The 20199-nt window shown below is 53.4% G+C and overlaps 1 protein-coding gene and 1 long non-coding RNA gene across 4 annotated transcripts in view; one reads left to right on the forward strand and one right to left on the reverse strand.

The window, feature by feature from the left end:
* NOVA2 (NOVA alternative splicing regulator 2) overlaps positions 1-5628 on the forward strand; it is a 29271-nt gene extending 23643 nt beyond the window's left edge. For both annotated transcript variants that reach the window (XM_045440824.1, XM_045440823.1), the window contains one exon: positions 827-5628. In XM_045440824.1, the coding sequence (XP_045296780.1) occupies positions 827-1909 (1083 nt within the window). In that variant the 3' untranslated portion in view covers positions 1910-5628. The remainder of the gene's footprint in view (positions 1-826) is intronic.
* Positions 2363-15812, reverse strand: LOC123578166. Of its 2 annotated transcripts, XR_006702256.1 has the most exons (5): positions 15699-15812; positions 14397-14527; positions 10717-10784; positions 9551-9654; positions 2363-3153 (listed from the first exon to the last, which is right to left on the reverse strand). It is a non-coding gene; the product is annotated as an uncharacterized LOC123578166 (long non-coding RNA). The 2 variants fall into 2 exon arrangements; XR_006702255.1 differs by lacking the exons at positions 14397-14527; positions 15699-15812 and adding an exon at positions 11628-11908.
* Between the last annotated feature and the right edge of the window lie 4387 nt (positions 15813-20199).

A 20199-nucleotide genomic window follows, 5' to 3' on the forward strand; every position in this document is an offset into this window, starting at 1 on the left:
TTGTGAGTTCCAGCCCTGCGTCAGGGCTGTGTGCTGACGGCTCAGAGCCTTGAACCTGCTTCAGATTCTGTGTCTCCTTCTCTCTCTAACCCCACCCCCACCCCCATCCTGCCCTCTCTCTCTCTCTCAAAAATAAACATAAAAAAAATCAAAAATAAAAGACCCTCTCTGCAAATACAGCCCTATTCCGAGGCACTGGGGATCATGTGAATGGTGGGGACAACAATTTGGCTGGTAACAAAAAGAGGTTAAGGGAGGCGACCTTGACATAGGGCAGTTAACACCATGGAGCAGGAATCCGTGAGTCTGGATTTCAGCTCCTTTGCTATCTGGGTTACCTTGGGGCAAGTCCCTTGGTCTCTTAGGCCTCAAGTGGCTCATCTGTAAAATGAGACTTAATGAGTCCTTTTCTGGGGCTGGGAGTCAGAGTGTTCAATGAGCTAGAAGGCTAGGGCACCAATGCAAGTGGGGAACAGTGTCCTGGAGGGGGCCCACTGGGTCAGCCATTAGGCCTTTAAGGTGCGGGATGGAAGAGAGGTCCCAGGGGCCCCAGAGGCATGGGACAGGGTGGCTGAGCGCCTACTGAGGGGACTTGGAGTATTGGCTCTTTTTATGTATTTATTTTTTTAACCAACCTAGATGGAAGCATTTCACTTTTTAACAACCCATAGGACCCTGGGGTGCATTTCAAGGGGCACACCGCGCCTGGTTTGGGGCACTTGAGAGCAGGGGGGTGAGAATGACTTAAGACGGCCAGCCCCAGACTGATTTACTGTTCAGTCTCCACCCACCATCCTAAAGACCCTCCCTCTCCCTCCACACGCAGGCCAAGCTGATCGTCCCCAACAGCACCGCGGGCCTGATCATCGGCAAGGGGGGCGCGACAGTGAAAGCCGTGATGGAACAGTCGGGTGCCTGGGTGCAGCTGTCCCAGAAGCCAGAGGGCATCAACCTTCAGGAGCGCGTGGTGACAGTCAGCGGCGAACCGGAACAGGTGCACAAGGCCGTGAGCGCCATCGTGCAGAAGGTACAGGAAGACCCCCAGAGCAGCAGCTGCCTCAACATCAGCTACGCCAACGTGGCTGGCCCCGTGGCCAACTCCAACCCCACCGGCTCACCGTACGCCAGCCCCGCTGATGTGCTGCCCGCCGCCGCCGCCGCCTCGGCCGCCGCCGCCTCCGGCCTGCTGGGCCCCGCGGGGCTGGCGGGCGTGGGCGCCTTTCCGGCCGCCTTGCCCGCCTTCTCAGGCACCGACCTGCTGGCCATCAGCACGGCGCTAAACACGCTGGCCAGTTACGGCTACAACACCAACTCCCTCGGCCTGGGCCTCAACTCGGCCGCAGCCTCCGGGGTCCTGGCCGCCGTGGCCGCCGGTGCCAACCCCGCCGCCGCCGCCGCGGCCAACCTCCTGGCGTCCTACGCGGGGGAGGCCGGGGCCGGGCCGGCCGGAGGGGCCGCCCCGCCTCCACCCCCGCCCCCCGGAGCCCTGGGGTCCTTCGCCTTGGCCGCAGCCGCCAACGGCTACCTCGGGGCCGGGGCGGGCGGCGGGGCGGGCGGCGGGGGCGGCCCGCTGGTGGCCGCCGCAGCTGCGGCAGGGGCCGCCGGGGGCTTCCTGACGGCCGAGAAGTTGGCGGCCGAGAGTGCCAAGGAGCTGGTGGAGATTGCGGTGCCTGAGAACCTGGTGGGGGCCATCCTGGGCAAAGGGGGCAAGACGTTGGTGGAGTACCAGGAGCTGACGGGCGCCCGCATCCAGATCTCCAAGAAGGGGGAGTTCCTGCCAGGCACGCGGAACCGGCGGGTCACCATCACGGGCAGCCCTGCGGCCACGCAAGCCGCTCAATACCTCATCAGCCAGCGGGTCACCTACGAGCAGGGAGTGAGGGCCTCAAACCCCCAGAAAGTGGGATGAGGCCTGTGGTGTCTGCTCCCACCCTCCTTCCTGTCCCTTCTCCTCCTCTTCCTTCTCCTCCCCCTCCCCCACACCCCCAACTCCTGACCTCAGCTCGGTGTAGTCCTGCTCCTCGTGGGATGGGGCTGGGGTAGGCCTGACTGCACCCCCCCTTCTGGTAGTCATAGGCAGGATTGAGTGCTGGCTGGGGATGGGGCCCAGAAGCTCCCTCCCCAGCCCTGAACTGACCCCTCCTTCCCTCCCTATGCTTGACTGGGCCTGACCCTCCTCTCCCAGGGCCCAGGTCTGTGTGATATCTGTATATATTGCATTTTGTTGATTTTAATAGAAAACAAAGCGTTATTTTCTCTTTCTTTCCCTCCTTTTTTTTTTCTTTTTATTTTCCTTTTCTTCTACTTCTTCTTTTTTTGTTTTGTTTTTTTTTTGTTGTTTGTTTGTTTCGGTTTGTTTTGATTTGGTTTTTTGGTAAGGATTTCCGCCCCCCCCCCACTCACCTTTAGAAGTTTTTGTTTCCATATGGGAGGAGGGGAGGGAGCCTCTGGGCCACCTAGAATGAGGGGCCTCCCCAAAACAACACCCCACCTCTCCTGCTTTCGGTTCCAGATCTGAAGGAAGGGATGGGAGTAGAGGTAGCCGAGGAATCTGAGCTGAAATGGGGTATTCGGAGCAGGGACCCCAGAGTTCCCAGATCTTCTCAGCGGCTCTACCCCTCTTGGAATTGCCCCTTCTAGGTGGGACTGTTCACTGTTCTGTTGTCAGGTTGTTATGGTGGGGGAAGGGGGTGGGGGAGCGGTGTGCAGTGCCTGCTGGGAATGAGGCCGGCTCTGGGATTGGTCCAGTCCTGTGGGCATGACTCTTGCGACGGGCTGGAACAACTTCCGGTGGCATCTTCGGTGGTTTTACTTAGAGTGATGGGAATGAAGGTCTCTGTTGGGATGTCACTGAGTCAAGTACTTTCTGGGTGCTTCTGGCACTCCTTATGATGTCACGGGAAGCAGCTCCCCAGAGGTCACTTCCTGTGATGACAGAAGAGACAGGTACTTCCTATGATGTCTCAGTGAGCCTTCCTTGAAGGCTACTTCAGGGATATCATGGGGGCAAGTACTTCCTGTGGGATCTCCAGGGTATTTCCCGTGACGTCACTGGGATGGAGCATGCACTTCCTGTACTGGGCCATGGCCAGTCACTGACACTCCTTCTCCACTCGCACCCCTCTTTGGTGGGTCGTGGCCCCGGGGGTCTTCCTAGGAGGAGAATGAGGGGTGGGACTTGGATCTTATCTGGAGGACTCTAGGGAAAAAGACCCAGTATTGTCAGGGTCATCCCTATCCGAACACGCCAAGTCTGTGAACCCACCTGGCAGCGAGGGGTGGGAGATGGACCTGGTGAAAACTGCTGTTAAAGACCCCCATTCCCACCCCGCCTCTTGTGTGCATGCTCGTGTCCGCGTGGCTTTGTTCCATGGAGTCTGGTGAGCCAAACGTGTGGTGGCTCTGTCGGGCCATCATGACCCCAGTGTAGAGTTCAGTGAGCCATGGCAGGGTCCCTTGAGCTGGAATGCTCCGTGTGGTCTGAGAGTTTAGATTGGCTTGTGGTTTCCAGCAAGCTGGAGTGCTTGAGTAGTATCGGAGGGATCCGAGTGTCTTGGTGCTCTCTCACCACGGGCCCTGAGGCGCTAGAATGTTCTTTCTGATGGAGTCTGCCAAGCCAGGCAGCCCTGAGAGATGGTTTGGGAGTGGCTTCCCTGAGCACTGCGGCTGTGGTCTGCTCTAAGGCCTTGTTGGCGGGCTGAGATTTCAGGGCCTGACAACGCTATGGACTTAGAATAGCTGAGACCCACCTCTACCCTCGCCCATCTCCCCCTTTCCCTTGGAGACCACCTCCGCTCCCTCCAACCCAAAGCAGGGCCCCCAGTGCCCTGGTTCCATCATCAGCATCTCTGGGGGAGGGGCACCCATGCCCATCCTCTCCCCCATTTGTTCCCCTCCTAGGTCTTCCAGACCCTTCTCTGTCCCATGGCTTTGGGGGAATCAGGCCTCCTCGTCTCTCTCCCACACGAGAGAAGAAAAGCCAGAGACAATTCCCACCCCTAAAGCCTGGGAGACCCCTGCCCCTCGCTAGAGAGCCACCCCCAAATCAAAATGTGAAAATCCCTAGAAAGCAATAGCCTTCAAGGTACCTTGCACTGAATTTCCCACCCCGCCCCTTCCACCAAATGGGAGGCTGTAGCTTGGGCACTAGGGTGACTTTTTTCCATGCCCTCTTCATCTCCAGGGTGGGGGGCAGGCCCCATTTCCCCATCCCCCACCTCCCATCGCTGCTGCCCCCACCCCTAGTCTCCAGACTGAACCCAGATGGAGATTCCAGTGCCAAAACAATTCTTGATGTAACTTTGTACATATCTTCTGCAGGGGGCGGGGGCGGGGGGGGGGGGGCTCTTGGGGTTGGAGGTGGAGGTGGCCCTGTGGGCCATTGCTCCCCTCCACCTCTCAAAAGACCCTACAGTATTTCGCACTATCTCCACCCATAGTGGGTATTGCAGTGTCTAGCTGGAATATCCCCCTACGGCCCCCCAGGCCCCCATGAGGAGGGGAAGGAGCCAGGGAGAGGTAAAACACGGTCTGGGAGTGGGGAGGTGGGATTTGAAAGTGCTAATTTGCATATCATTTGCATCCTCAGCTGCCCTGGTTTGTCAGATGCTTTCTATAGCCCCTTTCAAGGGGGTCCGGGTCCCAATCAGCAGGACCCAGTAGTCCTGTCACACAGACGCGTCTCTGGAGGCTGGGCCTCCCGAAAAACGTTCCCCTGGGGTATGTGTGTGACAACCCTCTCCCTATTCACATTTCTCGGGGACCCCCCCCCCCCACCCCACCAGCCAGGGGTATCTGAAAGGTAGTTTGCTAGCTCAGTGAGCTAGTTCACTCACCAGATTGGTGAGTGGAGAGCCACACACCTTTCTCCATTTTTACCCTAGGAAACCCCCTTCACCATCTTCCCCAACCCTTGAAAGTCTCTTTGCATTCTGACCTCAATCTTTCGTGCTGCAGTGTGTCCAGAGGGGACACAGATGTGGGGTCAGGGATGGGGATCATTGAAAAACCCACCGCCTCTTTTTTTTCTCCTCTTCCCTGTCAGCCAATCAGATCTCAGAGACTCTGAGTGGCCTCCTTGCACCCTGCTCTTCAGCACCCAGTAGGTGCTTAATAAGTGTTTGCTGCATTAAACTGTCTCCCTGTAACTCCCCATTCGCCCTCCAGCTCCCAACATCTTCCCCCAGAACTCCCCTCTCTCTTTCTTGGGCTCCCTATGGCTATCTACCTTTTTCTCCTTGTGGCTCCCATCATTACCTGTCCTGTCTCTATCTTTGTCTAAATCTGTCTTTTGCCCTCTTCTCAACCCTCTCAAGTCTCTCCCCTCCCCCATTCCCCCAGCAATTTAAAAAAAAAAAAAAAAAAGTGCCAAACTTCCTTAGAACTGAGCCGCTCTGGGGGGAGGGAACCTCAGATAGAGAGGAGAGCAATGGAGCCATCTCACTTTGAGGAGGCCCCTAAGAGGCATTGAAAAAGTCTGTGGACACTTAGCTAAATTGGGTCCCCCTTCCTCACCCCTCCCACCCTGAGTTTTTCTTAGAATCTTTGTAAGAAAAAAAAAAGAAAAAAAAGAAAGAAAAAAAAAAAAAAAAACTCCCTCTCAGCTAACCCCTAACCTTTTGGATCCCCCAAATTCCACCAGCCGGGGAGAACCCCACTTTGCCTCCTTCAGGCAATTCTGTAGAAATTGGGGAGGAGGGGACAAGCTCAACCCCTCTTCTATTGGCCTCGAGGGACGGGTGCCAGCTGGATTCCAGAGAAGGACCTCAAAGCACTTAACGAGAAGGGGTTCAATGTGCCAAATTCACCTCCTTCATCCCCCGTCTCAGGGGCCTCTGAGCCAACCTGCCCCAGCCACCTTCTTCTGCCCTGTCCCAACCATCTCTGCATGGGCAAGGAGGCTTCACTGCAATAATTATTAGGGGATCAGAAGGTGAAGATCGTGTGCCACCTTTATCTGCCCTAGCCTGCCCCGGACTTGTAGGTGGGAATTATGGGTATCCCAAGCGGAGTTTGGTAAGAGTCAGACTTAGAGACCGTTGGGGACCTAGACTTGGAAGAACATGGCACCACTTTTCGGAGTGGTATTTCTTCTCCCCTTCTTAACCCCCAAGTCCCGCACTCTCCCCTCTTTCCGTTTCTCTTGCCTACTTCTCCATCCCCCACCCTCCTTACTTCGTTTCTGATTGGTGGCCTACCGTTTGGAAAGTGAGGGGATTCCCCTGCATTGATGGTCGCTGTGGCAAGACCAGGACTCGAGGTCGTGATACGCGGAGCGGTGGAAAAAGTATTAACTAAGAGCGGCGACGAGGCTGGCTATTGGGGGCGTCCAGGCTGCTGATTGGGTGCCCACCTCTCGCGACAGCCAGGCAGGCCTTCGCTGTTGGCCACGCCCCTGCCCCGCGCCGACTATGAAACTCCGAGGCCGGCTATCGCGAAAGCCTGAACCGGATGTCACGATGGGGAGGACGGGATCGCGATGCCCAAGTTGGGGCACCGAGGGCCGGGGACACAAGTTTACGGCTCTCGTGGAGTCGCGACACCCAGCCCTGCTATCTGATCCCTCTACACTGCAGTCAGCTGTCTGGACGCCGTGGTGGAGGGGCTTCTCTCGGTGGCGCCGCGGCTGGTGTGTGTCAGGTCCGTCTCAGTGGCCCCTGCCAGTCGCGTTGGGGATTGCTGGGTGGCAGGGAGGGAGATGGGGAACGTCTCTGTGGGGGGGGGGGGAGGGGGGGGTTGCTGTTTTTTAACCCCTTCTCAGCCAGTCCAGGACATTCTTGTCTCTCAGAGATAAGTGGGGGGGACCGCCTAATCCCCCTCCCGCACACCTTTCCTCCTCCCTACCCCACCCCCCCAAAACCACCAACCTCTCATATTCTAAGTGACTCCATCACCACCGGCCACCGGGACCTGCGGCCTCATTGCTCCAGCCCGCCCCACTCGACCGTCAGACTCGCTCATCGAACTCTTTTTGATTAACCCTTTCTGTGTTCATCCCACGGAAAACTGTGTGTCCGGCGAGGGGGAGGGGGGAGGCGAGGGGCAGCAGCTACCTTTCCTCCATCTCCTCCCACCGCCCATGCCTCCCCACCCGCACCCCATCCCATGGCCTACCCCATCCCTCACCTTAGGGTCCTCCCCGCCCTGGGGAGAGTGACCCTTTATAAATATCTCTGCTGTTTGGCTTTGTCCCTTTCAAAGGCGGGGCCAGGGGCGTGGCCTCCTGCACGCGGAGCGCCGACTCCGGCCCCAGTCTTATCTGTGCCCTCCCCCCACACTCCCCACCCCTTCATTGTAAATAGTCACTTTTGTACTGGGTTTGAGCCAGGGGACGTGGGGAGTCATTTTTTTTCTTTGTGTTGACATCTCAGGCCCCTGGAGGCATGGCCCACATTCCGGTTACATTTGGGAGAATCCCAAGGTGGGTCCTCTCACCTGCCCCCCGTGCCGAGGATTTCAAGATATCAGTATTACTCCCAGAGGAATGCGGTGCACCGATCCCCTCCACGGGGAGGTGGGAGAGGCGTGGCAAAGGTGTAGTCTGACGGGATGTCTCGGTTGTCCCCATCTATGAAATGCGTTGGTCCTCCAGGTTCCCTGGGGAGCCTCAGTGAGATAATGGTGGGGTTAGCATCTCTCTGCCCCTTTCTCTGTTTGGGACAGACAGGGTAGGAGAGTGGAGGCGAGGGGATGACTGTCTATGGAGAACAGACTGCTAAATCCTTACTGGGGACCTTAAGCTAGCTTCTCCCACGCCTGTTCTCGCTCTTGAACAATGGGGGGATTGGAGGACCTGTGAGGTCCCTTGGGTATCCCCAATCCTTACATTAAAGGCCCAAGCCCAGAGCTGGCCCGCTGCCTGCTGTCCCACATTCCCACATTCCATGTCTTGGGCCCAGACCATCCGCCATGTGGCCATGCCTCCAGTGCCTCCATTCAACCCCCTCTAACTGATTCCTTCCATCCTCTGCGACCAGAGAAGCCGCCCACCTCCCCACCTCCCCCCCCCCCCCACCACCTCCAGAAGCTCCTGGCTGGGGCCCACTGCCCTCTCCCCTCCCCCTCCCCACATTGCCATGCCTGGGCCACGCCCACCCCCCCACCCACCACCCCCAGTGTCCGTCGTGTGACCTAGTGCACCATGTATTAGCTTCCATGGCCCCCACCCCGGCCCCCACCACACCCCTCCCCCCCTCCCTCGGCGACTTCACCTTTTTTTGCCGCGATAAACGCCATCTCAGCATCTGTGTCTAATGTTGTCTTTTTTGCTTGACATCACACACTCCTTCTTAACCCATCCCCTTCCCTCTCCCTCCTCCCCACACCTCCACCCTCATCCTAAATTCTTTCCCCCTTTCCCTCGAGGGCTCTGGGTATCCAAGGGAGGGGGTGGGGGGACCCCTGAGGATGGGCTCAGGAGGGGGAAAGAGGGGAGGGGTGGATTATTCTCTCTGGACTGGGCCAGCACCCAGAGCAAATGTGTCAGAGGGGAGCCAGCATCCAGGTTTAGGTTGGGGGCGGGGGGAGGGGGGGGGCTCAGGGTCCAATCAGGAGGGTCGACGCCACTACCTGCATCACATATACTCAGCATGACGGCCGCGCAAAGACGCTCCTGGACCCAAGTTCACACGCACAGCATTGCAAAAGCACAGCCCCGAGCAGAGTCAGGATAGCCTGGGGTTACGGTTTTGGAGTCAGGTAAGATCTGGATTCGGATCCCAGTGCTGCTATGTAACCCCGGGCCCTTGCCCCTCAGAACCTCCATCTCCCTATGTATGAAACGGAGACGTTTTTAATGTTATTTCTACGGTCGATACTAGGATTCAATACACCATCCGCTTAAAAAAAAAAAAAAAAATACTGAGCACGTACAATCTATAAGGCACCATTCTGGGTGCTGGAGATAAAGCGGTTAACAAAACAGACCCAGATAGCTCTGCCTTCATGGAGCATAGATTCTCCTGGAAAATCTGGAGATTCTTCCTTAGCACAGAACCTGGCATGCGGGACTAAAACCAATTCAGAGGTTGCAAACCATCCGCCAGCAGGCCTAACTGGTGCACACGCAATCTCGTTGGGCCCGAACAGCGGTTTGTGTGAATTTGGTGCCAGCATTTAAACCTTGCGAGACTTCTGAAAATGTGGGTTGCAGGACCCTCTTGAGGCATCAGATGCGCCATCTCTGGTGATAGCCACGTGGCCAGAATTGGCTGGAGTGGGCCAGTCACTACCCCTCATCCAGGGCAGGCAGCATCAGCCCCTCCCCCACCCTACACTCTGCTTTTGTGTCACCTGCCTGGCCCCTGGACACATTTGAGTTTGCAACCCCTGTGGTAAATGTTTAATACCAAGCCCCTTACATTTTGGAGGTGTCAGAGATGGCTGGGCAGGTGATGATGTCCCGAGCACGAGGAAGAATGGCATTGGAGTTGGAGAGACAGGTTTAGGGTGAGGCCAGACGGGCTGGTTCCGGTGCGACCGGGGCGCCTCACTTCCTCTCTCTGGGTCTCAGTCTCCACGTATGGAAAATACCCTACAAAGGTGTACTTACCTTCTGGAATATTCCAGAAGGATTCCACGAGCGCATCACCCCATCAGTACCTGACACAGAAGAGATGCTCAGCACACGGTGGTCACTTGTAGAGACCCCTCCGACTGAAAAATAACAATAAAAGGATTCTAGGGAAGAACAGAAACCGAGAAAGGGGGGTAGGAGGAAGGAAACTGAGGCTAGGACAAAGTGAGAAAGCAAGTAGCAGACGTGGAGAAGAGTCCTCAGCTGCTTGGGGTGTGGTTTGTTTTTGTTTTTTTTTTTTTTTCATTCATTCAGTCAACCATCCATTCATTCATTTGTTCCGCAGACATTTATTGAGCACCTGCTATGTTCTCAGGCCTAGGGACATGGCAATGGCCCTGACAGGTCACTGTTCTCGTGTTGCCAGCCCGAAAGCCACATCCGCACCTCTTAGCACACAGTCGATGCTCAAAAGTCTACCATTGCTGGCCCCATGGGCACGTCTGGTCCTGGTCTGTGGCCCACAAGTATTGCCTGGTATTCAGAAATATTGCCTAGCCAGGCCATTTTCTGGAAGAGTCGAGGACTTTTCCACCAGGAAGCTGGGAACTTCAAAGGGATTTGAGGGAGAGGGTGGAGTGTGGTCTCTAGTCTGCTGTGTGACTTTGGGAATCTCTCTGACCTCTCTGACCCAGGAGGTGGAAAGGAGAGGAGACGAGGTCAGGATGTAGGTGAGTAATGGGGGATTCCTGACTCCCTCAAAGCCTCCAAACCTTCTCCTCTGGAGGGGGGGGGGGCGGGTTTTAGGGGTGCAGGGTGGCCTCAATGAGAAGACAGATGAAGAAAAAAGAAGGAGTTGCCTGGAGGAGGGAGATGGCCCCTGAGGCAGGGCTGGGAGGGGAGGAAGGAGGGAAGAGCGGGGCCTGGGTCCGGGGATGGGGGTCTCCGGAGTGGCTCTGAGAGAGCACATCAGAGCAAGGTCATTTGGAGAGAACAGAGAAGGTAGAGGTGGACCGGCAGAGAGGGAAAGACAAGTAGAAACACAAAACAGACAAGAGACAGAAACAAGACAGGGATGGGGATACGGTTGCCAGATGTAGCATATAAAAATACAGTACGTCCGGTGACCTTTGAATTTCGGATTAAAAAAAAAATTTCCTTAAGGATAAATATGTCCCGTGCAATGTTGGAGCTATACTTACACTAAATATTAGCTGTTGCTTATCTAAAATCCAAAGGTAGCTGGGCATCCTGGATTTTATCCGGCAACCTTAAAAGGAAGAGAACACACAGAGATCTGAGGGGCATCAGTGACGCCAGGACAACTAGTCAGAGGAGTCAGGTCGTCTGGGTCCACTTTCTGGAATCCTAAAGCCGGTGTGCTTGGCTCAGCGCCCCCCTCTCTTCCCGGGTCCCCTTCTCTCTGCCCCTGGGGCTCCCTCTCTCTGCGTCAGTCTCCCCAGCTCTCTGCCTCTCAGACCCCTCTCTTTTCCACTCCGTTTCCCTCTCCTGCAGACAGTTTCTCTGTTCCCTCCATTCCTCTGCCCCCTCCAGTCTTGCTCTACCCTCAGGCATCTGCCTCAGCCATCAAAGGTGATTGACCCACCAGGTCACCCTTCCCCAAGTTAAGTGGGCTTCGGGGCAAGTGACAGGCAGGTGGGGAGTGCATTCAGGGACACTACTGTTTTCCTCAGTCAGGGCTGCTGAAGCTTGGGGCTGGGAGGGGGAAGAGACAGTCTACTGGAAAAACTCTCCATCAGCAGGCCAGGCAGACCTCCCCAGGGTCCCCTCCATCCTCCTATCCCCAACTGTGACTTAGTCTTTCTAAAGTGTCCTCTCCGCCAAAACGCCCCATTGCAGCATTCTGGAGAGAGCTGGCCACATGGTTTCTGCCCCCCTGCCCTTGCCTCTGTCTCTCTCTCTGCCTCAGTTTACCTTCAGTACCTCTCTGGGTGTCTGTCTCATCACATCTGCCTCCTTCCATCGCTCTTTTTCTGCCCCCCCCCCACCTCTTTTTTTTTTTTTTTTTTTAATTTCATCTCCTTGTAGCCCTCCAGGGCTCTGCCTCTCTGCTCGCTTCCGCTGGGGGGGGGGGGGGGGGATCTCTGCGTACCTCTCTGAATCACTTTCTGTTTCTGCCCGCCTCCGCATCTCCTTCTCCCTGTGTACCCATTATCGCTGAGTGGCAGCGAACAGAATCCACTCCGGCCAGTGTAAACTTATTAGGGGACACAGAGCCTGTATGAAGAAACTCTCCAGGCTGAGCCTTCAAGGCACTTCCAAATCTACCCTCCAGAAAAAGCCGCCCAGGAACTGCTGGTCCTCCTGCAAGATCAGGAAGCCAGCCGCTGGGCTCCGCAAGGGCACCAGCCCTGGGAGCCGGCGGAGGAAGGGGCGGCGGCCTCGCGGCTACCTCCCTCCCCGCAGACTTCAGTTAGAAATTCAAGCTTCCCGCGGAGGCATCTGATTGGTGGACCCTAAACCTACTTCCGGAACGGCCAACCACAAGGTATTCTGGGAAGTGTAGTTTTTTTGGCTTGCCAGTCTGCGGTCGCAGGAAAGCGCTGCGGAAGACTGGGACAGACGCTACGCGGAAGAGATGTTGGGGGGACCCGTTTTCTCCCCATTATCGCACGCCTTGTTTCTCTGTCCACCTCTCTTTCTATGTGCATGTGTTTCCCACCTTCAGTCTTTCAGTTTGTCTCTATTTTTCTCTTTTTTGCCTCTTTTTCACCGTCCAGTTGTATTTCAGTCCTTCCACCTCTATGGCCTTCTCTGTCTTCTTTCTTCGCCACTGGCCGTGCCAAGCCCCACTGCGTTCCTGCCTCATCCCCACCTTTATCCCCAGTTACAGCTCCAGTGTTGAGCAGAGTCTCCCTCCTGGCCCTCACCCCATTCTCAGCTGGACTGGAAGCTGAGAGTTCTAAAGCAGGGAATATATGGATGTCCCTGGTTCCAGGAACAAGCTAGGAAGAGAACCCAGGCTCTGACCTTACTCACCTGCTCTCCCTGCAGGTGGGCAACGTGAACCACAAGTTGGGTGAGTTCCTGGCCAGGGCTGAAGTGGCCACAGAGGTTTAGGGACAGAGCTAGACCCTCTGTTGGCCAGATATAATTGAACACTCCTGGCAGCTCTGGCCACGGCCACCTGCTCCCATCTGCACTATTCTTTCTCTGAGCCAGTCATCCCAGAACCACCGGGAAATGGAGCCGCATCTTTCTCAGGAAGCACATGGTCATTCAAAAGGTATTAAGTGTCTACTATATGCCAGGCACTGTTCTAGACATTGAGTAAGAAAAAGAGACAATTCTTCCTATCCTGGGGACCTTATACATTATGGGGGGGGGCGGGGGGGGAGAGATGGACAATAAACAAGATAAATAAGTAAATCACACAGTACACTAGGTGATAATACACATCATAAAGAAAAATGAAGCAGAGAAGGGAAACTGAGAATTCTGGGAGAAAGAGGCATTGGAATTTTCAATAAGGTGAATGGTGAGACTTTACTGGAAATATGACATGTGAGTAAACACCTGAAAGAGGTGACAGTGGGCATGTGGGTCCCTGGGGAAAGAGCATTCCAGGCAGAGAAAACAGCAAGTGCAAAGGGCCTAGGGTGGGATGTCCCTGGAGTATGTGTGGAATAGCAAGGAGGCCAGGGTGGCTGGAACAGAGTGAACAAGGAAAGGGTGGGAGGAAATGGGGTCAGAAAAGAGAGAAAAAGGGGCCATATTATTTAGGATCTTGGGGGCTAGTGTGGGACTTCTACTTTTCCTCCTAGTGAGATAAAAGCCATGGGAGGTTTCTGAGCAGACAGATGTGAGCCGACTCAGGTTTTAACAAGATCCCTTTGGGTGGGGGGCGGGGGGGGGGGCGGCTAGAGAGTAAACAAGGAGCCTGGGGAGAGGGTGACTGAAGTAATCCAGGAAGAAGATGATGGTGACTGAACCAGATGGTGACTGTGGAGGCAGAAAGGAGTAGTCAAACACTGATAGAACATGAAGGTAGCACTGTTAGCATTGACTGGCAGACTGGATGTGGGGAGTGAAAGAGAAACAAAAGTCAGGGATGACTCCAACTTACATGAAACTCTTAGCGCCGGAGTTTGGTTGCAATTAAGATTAGAAATTCGGAATCAGGCTAAGGCTAAGCTTAAGGATCAGTAGCAATCGGTATTGGTAGAGTTTGGTTTGGGGTTGAAGACAGGGTTAAGATTCAGGGTACAGGATGGGGCACCTGGGTGGCTCAGTCGGTTGATTTGACTGACTCTTGATTTCAGCTTAAGTCAAGATCCCAGGGTCGTGGGATGAAGCCCGGAGTCGAGCTCTGTGCTGGGCATGAAGTCTGCTTAAGATTCTCTCTCCCTCTCCCTTGTCTCTCTCTCTCTCTCTCTCTCTCTCTCTCTCTCTCTCTCTTGTTGAAAAAAAAAAATTCAGGTAAAGGTTACAACCAGCCTAGTGTTTGGGTTATGGCTATGGTTGGGGTTAGGGCTGAGTACACAGGACCTGGGTAAAGACTGGGTATAGAGTTAAGACAGCTAGAATCAAAATCAAGGCTAGGATTGTAGCTAAAATCAGGGCTGGATTTGGATCTAGGGCTGGATTGGGACTGACACAGAGATCAAGGTCAGCGTGAATCTCTGCTTAGGACCAGGATTAAGGTTCAGACTTGTGATATAAGTGGGTGATAATCATCAGACTTACTTAAGAGTAGTATCAGGGCCAAGGTCATTAGAGAGAGAATTAGGCCAAGACAGTGTTGGGTTCAAGGACAGATTCAAATTTGGGTTTATACCAGAAACAGAGCTAGGGATTTACCTGAGGTCAGAGTCAGGTTAGGTCAAAGGTAGCATTGAGACTACGATTGGGGTAAGATTACCTTTAAATGTTCACTCAGCTTTTGGCAGGATGTGAGTTGGGTCCTAATATGAGAAGACATTGTCCTACCATTGGAGATGGATATGTGAATTGAAGATTCAGGAATTTTAATGTTGGGGTCTTGTCAGCTTTCTGTATGAGAAGGTAGGTTGGGCATGGTAGGTAGTAAGGTAACTTTAGCTGCTGTAACAAATAAACCCTGACATCTCAATGGCTTAGGACAACAGCAGGTTAGCTCCTGCTCACACAACAGTACAATGTGGGCTCAAAGTAGATGTCCATTTATAGGCTCCACCATCACCAATTCGTGCTGCCCAAGGAAGGGGAAGGGGAAGGTGGAGAAGCCTTCCTAACTTCTTTCTGTCACCTCTGCTAATCTTCTATCTGCGAACACTAATCACTTGCCCCTTACCAGTGATACAGAAGAGGACCTTGGGAGGAGTAGAGTGGAGTAACAGCCCTAGAATTGATGGGGAGAAATATGCGTGGACAGTCTTCAGCCCTGGTGTTGGAGGGCTGAGAAGGGGCATGGCCAAAAATCCAGGTAGATGGCAGAGACTGAGAAGGCAGAGAAACTCAGTGTCGGAGAGAAACAGACAGAGACCCCAGAGAGGAGGGGAGAAGTCAGAGAGAGGGACAAGAGACGCAGAGAAAGGACAGAGACACGCAAGAGAGGCAGAGCCAGAGAGATGGGGGATAGAAACCCAGAGAGAGCAGGACGGACGTATCATGAGGGGGTGAGTAGAGACCCAGAGAAAGAGAAAAAGAGAAGCGAAAATACAGAAATCCAGGGAAGGTGGCTGGGGGCAGACCCCAGAAGCCCCCTCCTCACCTTCCCTGGATCTACCTTTCACTCCTCTCTTCACTCAGCGATGAATGACCCCCCACTCTGGGTCCTTCCAAGTGATACCGATATGTAGTTCATCTGTTGATTTTAGTAAATGAACTGTCATTTCCCTTTCTTTTCTTTCCTTTCCTTTTTTTTTTTTTTTTTAAGTTTTGTATCTTAGAGGCAGGAGGGAGTCTGCCCAATTCTGACCACCCCCCCCCCCCCCTTTAAAAACAAAACAAAACAATCATAACGCTTTCCTCTCTTGCTATAGATTCCAGAGATTGGGTGGAACTTTGAGGATGAAGGTAGAAAACAAGCGGCCTTTGGTGAGGGGTATCCCCACATCACCCCAGGTGCCTTTGGCTCTTTTCTCCCCACCGGAAGATTGATCCCTGGAGACGTTTTTCAAATACAGATCACTTGCGGACAAAGAGGGGGTGGGCAGAGGTCTCTGGGTCGGCTTCTGCCTACCCCGCAAGGCCCAGAGATTCATGTGTCCGTAGGGCAAGATGTACTTCGCCAACCTCCCATGGCAAGACCTTTTTGCGGGCAAATAAAGTCTCCAGGACCCACACCCTTCCACAATCTAGTGACTGCTCGAGGCCAGGTGCTAGAAGGGGGGCGGTGCTGGAGTCGGTGGGGGAGAAGGCGTGGCTAGAGCGGGAAGAGAGGGAGGCGTGGTGTGCTGTGGGAGGACTTCGGCACACCCAGCCATGGAATTGACAGATGGGCGTGGCTTAATGGCCTCACGCCTGGGATTGGAGGGCTGAGGCGTGACCACATAGTGTTGGGCGTGGCTAAGGACAGCAGGCTTCCGGGAGAGGGAAGGTAGCTGTCGCTGTTTAGCCCTGGGATTGGAGGGCTGGGGAGAGGGCGTGGTTCCGGAACCCGGGCCTGCGCGGGCGTCTGAGAGTGGATGCCAGGGTTAACCTTGTAACTCGCCCTGGGGACAGAAGATGCGGAAAGTATCGACGCAGGTCCTCCAAGCGCTCAGGAGTACGCGGGTTGGCAAACATAACACCCAGAGGAGGCACAGTGAAGTTGATGGAATGTCACCCAGCAGACACTGTGGAATGACGCACTAGATCGAATAGGCTGCCCTTGAGGAGCCCCTTGCCACGGGCTGGGTGACCCCCGATATGCTCCATCTCCTTGAATCCTCCCTCACAAAGCCTTATGAGGTGGAAGCTGGGATTGCCTCCATTCTACAGACAAGGAAAAGGAGACACAGAGACGCTAAGTAATTTGCCCGAAATCGTCCAGCTAGTGAGCCGTGAGCAAGAGTTGAAGCCATGCCACCTTCCCGAGCCTATGCTCTCATTTACTAAAGCTCAAATACTCCCACGGACCCCAGGAGCAGACACAAGGTAACAAGCAACAAACGCACACAACGCACACCTTGACTGGATCCTCTCCCCGTGCCCACCTTGCCAGCTGTGGGACTCCACAACCCAGCCTCCCCGCCTCCCAAGCCTGGGGTCCTCACCTGACCCAGCAATGACAATCCTTGCTTTATTTACCCAGCTTTCTTGGCGCGGCTGGGGTCAAATAACCAAAGTTGCTAGCCACTGAGCCTGAGACCCTTGGAAAGACCTAGCATGGATTTCAGAGTGTCTTTGCCCCCTAAGCTTGAGTTAACTTGGAGGGAGTCCTGGCCTAATAGCTAAGAAGAGAGACTCCAGGTTTGTCACCCTTCCTTTGTCATTGGCTACCTGTGGGATCATGGAAAAGGCAGCCCTCTCTCGTTCTCTCTTTCCCATCTATACCATGGGGGAGCATCAAGGACCTTCCGTCTTGGATTGTGGCAAAGACTGTGCTATCCGTTTATAAAGTACTTAGAACACAGCCTGACACAGACTAAGGGCTCTGTAGGTGCTAGTTATTAGTAGATGTGAGTCTCCATTTCTCTGTCCAAGGGGTGCGACAAACCAGATAGTCTGAACCTGAGCATTCATTGAACCCCCCGAAATTGCACACAAAATTGCATGTGTTTACATACAACTTTTATTAGATTCCCCAGTGGGTCCCCAAAATGGTAAGAGAAGTCCACAGGAAGGCACAAAAAGATGTCTTTCTCTATAGCAAGGGACCCCCAATCACATCACCCTGTCCTGACACCAGGCTTCCCATGTAAAATCCACATTACCCATCCCGGTCTGCAGAGTCCCACTCCACTGGCCAACCCATCAGCCTGACCTTGAGGGGACTCGGATTCAGCCTTGCTGGCTCTCCTTGCCACCAACCCCCCCTCCCCCCCCCCCGCCCCCCCTGCATCCCTGGCCCTCTCTCTGCTCATCAAACACACCAAATTCTGTCTGGCCTCAGGGACTTTTTACATTTGCTTTTCCTCTTCTTTCCAACTCAGCTTCCTACCTAAAAGAGCCACACAACTCACCTCACCCCTCCCCAGAGTCTCTCATGAATATCCCCTTTCAGCGCCTAACGCTTTTCATTCATTGCTTCCAACATGACTTTATAAAGCGGACGTGTCAGGTGCTCTTTCAGGCAACAGACACAGCAGTAAACAAGACAAAGTCGCTGCCTTCACGGGGGGCTGACCCTCTGAACCTCTTAACTGTTTATTTGCTGGTCTATTGTCTTCCTCCACCACCCCACCCCCAAATAAAATGTTTACTCCCTGAGAACCAGAAGCATTCCTGTCTCCTGCTCTCTAACACACTTTTTTTAAATGTTAAAATGTATCCTAAACAGGATCTGCATACAGTTGCCACGTGTGTTCCAGACATTCCTGGTAGTTACAAAGGGGGGAAGGTATTTATACAGTGGTGAGATCATACGTCTCATCTGACTCTGTACTGACACCGAGGGAACCTGCTTGGGAGTCTCTCTCTGCCCCCCCCCCACTTGCATTCTCTCTCTCTCTCGCTCTCTCTCTCTCAAAAATAATAAACAGGGGCGCCTGGGTGGCACAGTCGGTTAAGCGTCCGACTTCAGCCAGGTCACGATCTCGCGGTCTGTGAGTTCGAGCCCCGCGTCGGGCTCTGGGCTGATGGCTCAGAGCCTGGAGCCTGTTTCCGATTCTGTGTCTCCCTCTCTCTCTGCCCCTCCCCCGTTCATGCTCTGTCTCTCTCTGTCCCAAAAATAAACGTTGGAAAAAAAATTAAAAAAAATAATAATAAACAAACTTTAAAAATATATGTATATATATGCTTGAACTTCAAATTTGAACGTGCGAAGTTTGAACACTTGAAATTTGAATGTTTGATAGTATTAAGAAATTATGATTAATATTTAGACATCCTACTGTGTGGCTGTACGTCAAAAACAATCTTATTTAGAGCCGCATACTCTAGTGTGAGTGGTCGAAATGATCTTATGGCTGGGATTTATTTCAAATAATCTAGCAGACGCAGGAACAGAGATGAAACGAGAATGGCCATGTGGCAGTAACAGCAGAGCCTGGGTGACAGGTATGTGAGGCTTCAGTAAACCATCTTCTCTACTTTTGTGTGTACGTATTAATCTGCTCAGGCTGAGATAACAAAACTCCCTAGACTGGGTAGGTTAGATCACATACATCTATTTTCTCCTAGTTCTGCAAGTCCAAGAACAGGGTTCTCGCCGTGTCCTCCCACAGACTTCCCTTCGTGCTGGTGGAGAGGGAGAAAGAAACAGAGAGAGAGTGCGCGCTGGTGTTTCGTCCTCTCTAAGGACACCACTTTCAACAGGTTAGGGTCCCACTCTTATGTTCTCCCTCAACCGTAATCACCTCCCCCAAGACCCCATCTCCAAATACCATCCCCCTGATGGTTAGGGCTTCACCATATGAGTAGGACGGGAAGGGAACCACAGTTCAGTCCATAACAGCGTGTGTTTGAAATTTTCCATGATAAGAAGTTCTTCAGGAGAATTCTCAAATGCCAGTGGGCATCAGAATCGCCCAGAGTGCTGGTTTAAAATGCGGCTACTTAGGGGGGGAGGGGGGACGGGGGGGGGAGTGCCTGGCTAGCGCAGGTGGTAGAGCGTGTGTGTGACTCTTGATTTCAGTGTCGTGAGTTCCGTCCCCATGTTGGGTGTGGAGCCTACTTAAAAACATAAAATGAAATCTAAAGTGCAGCTACTTAGAGACTCATCCTCAGAAACATCTGATTCTCTGGTGTGGGGCCCAGAGGCTGCACGTTTAACGAGCTTCCCAAGCTCTCCTGATGACCCTTGGACGACCATCACCCTACTCCACTCCCAACCTCGGAAAAATAGTGCCAAGTACAGAAATCCAGGAGTTAGGGTGCAACGCAGTCCCTCTGAGTGCAAGAGGTCAGTGGACTCTGGGGAGTGAGTCCCAGCCATGCTTCATGTAAGCCTCCACTGTTAATTCAAACACATTCCAGCCATCCTGTCATTTCATCCATATATTCCAGGAGGTATCTTTAAAAACAAGGGCTTTTTAGAGGCACCTGGCTGGTTCACTCAGAAGAGCATATGACTCTTGGTCTTGAGGTCATGAGTTCAAGGCCCACGTTGGGTATAGAGATTACTGAAATAAATTAAAAAAAAAAAAAGACAAACTTAAATAAGGGCGTTTAAAAACATCACTAAAATACAATTATCACATCTAATTTTAAAATTTTTTAAAAATGTTTATTTATTCTCTAGATAAAGAGACAGAGTGAGAGTGGGGGAGGGGCAGAGAGCGAGAGACAAAGAATCCTGAGCAGGCTCCAGACTCTGAGCTGTCAGCGCAGAACCTGACATGGGGCTCGAACTCACAAACCACCAGATCATGACCTGAGCCAAAGTTGGACGTTTAACTGACTGAGCCACCCAGGCGCCCCACACCTAAATTTTTTTTTAGAATAATTCCTAACATCACTTAAAACTCCTATGTCACCCAGTGTGTTTGAACATATGAGAGGAGGTTTTACTCTTACGGTGAGGATTCCATGGTGGGAAATTAAGCCAACAACAACAGATGGCAATTATTCAATCTCATGAAAACAAAAAGTTATCAGAG

Source organism: Leopardus geoffroyi, chromosome E2, assembly GCF_018350155.1.
Source record: "Leopardus geoffroyi isolate Oge1 chromosome E2, O.geoffroyi_Oge1_pat1.0, whole genome shotgun sequence".
NCBI classification, from domain to species: Eukaryota; Metazoa; Chordata; class Mammalia; order Carnivora; family Felidae; genus Leopardus; species Leopardus geoffroyi.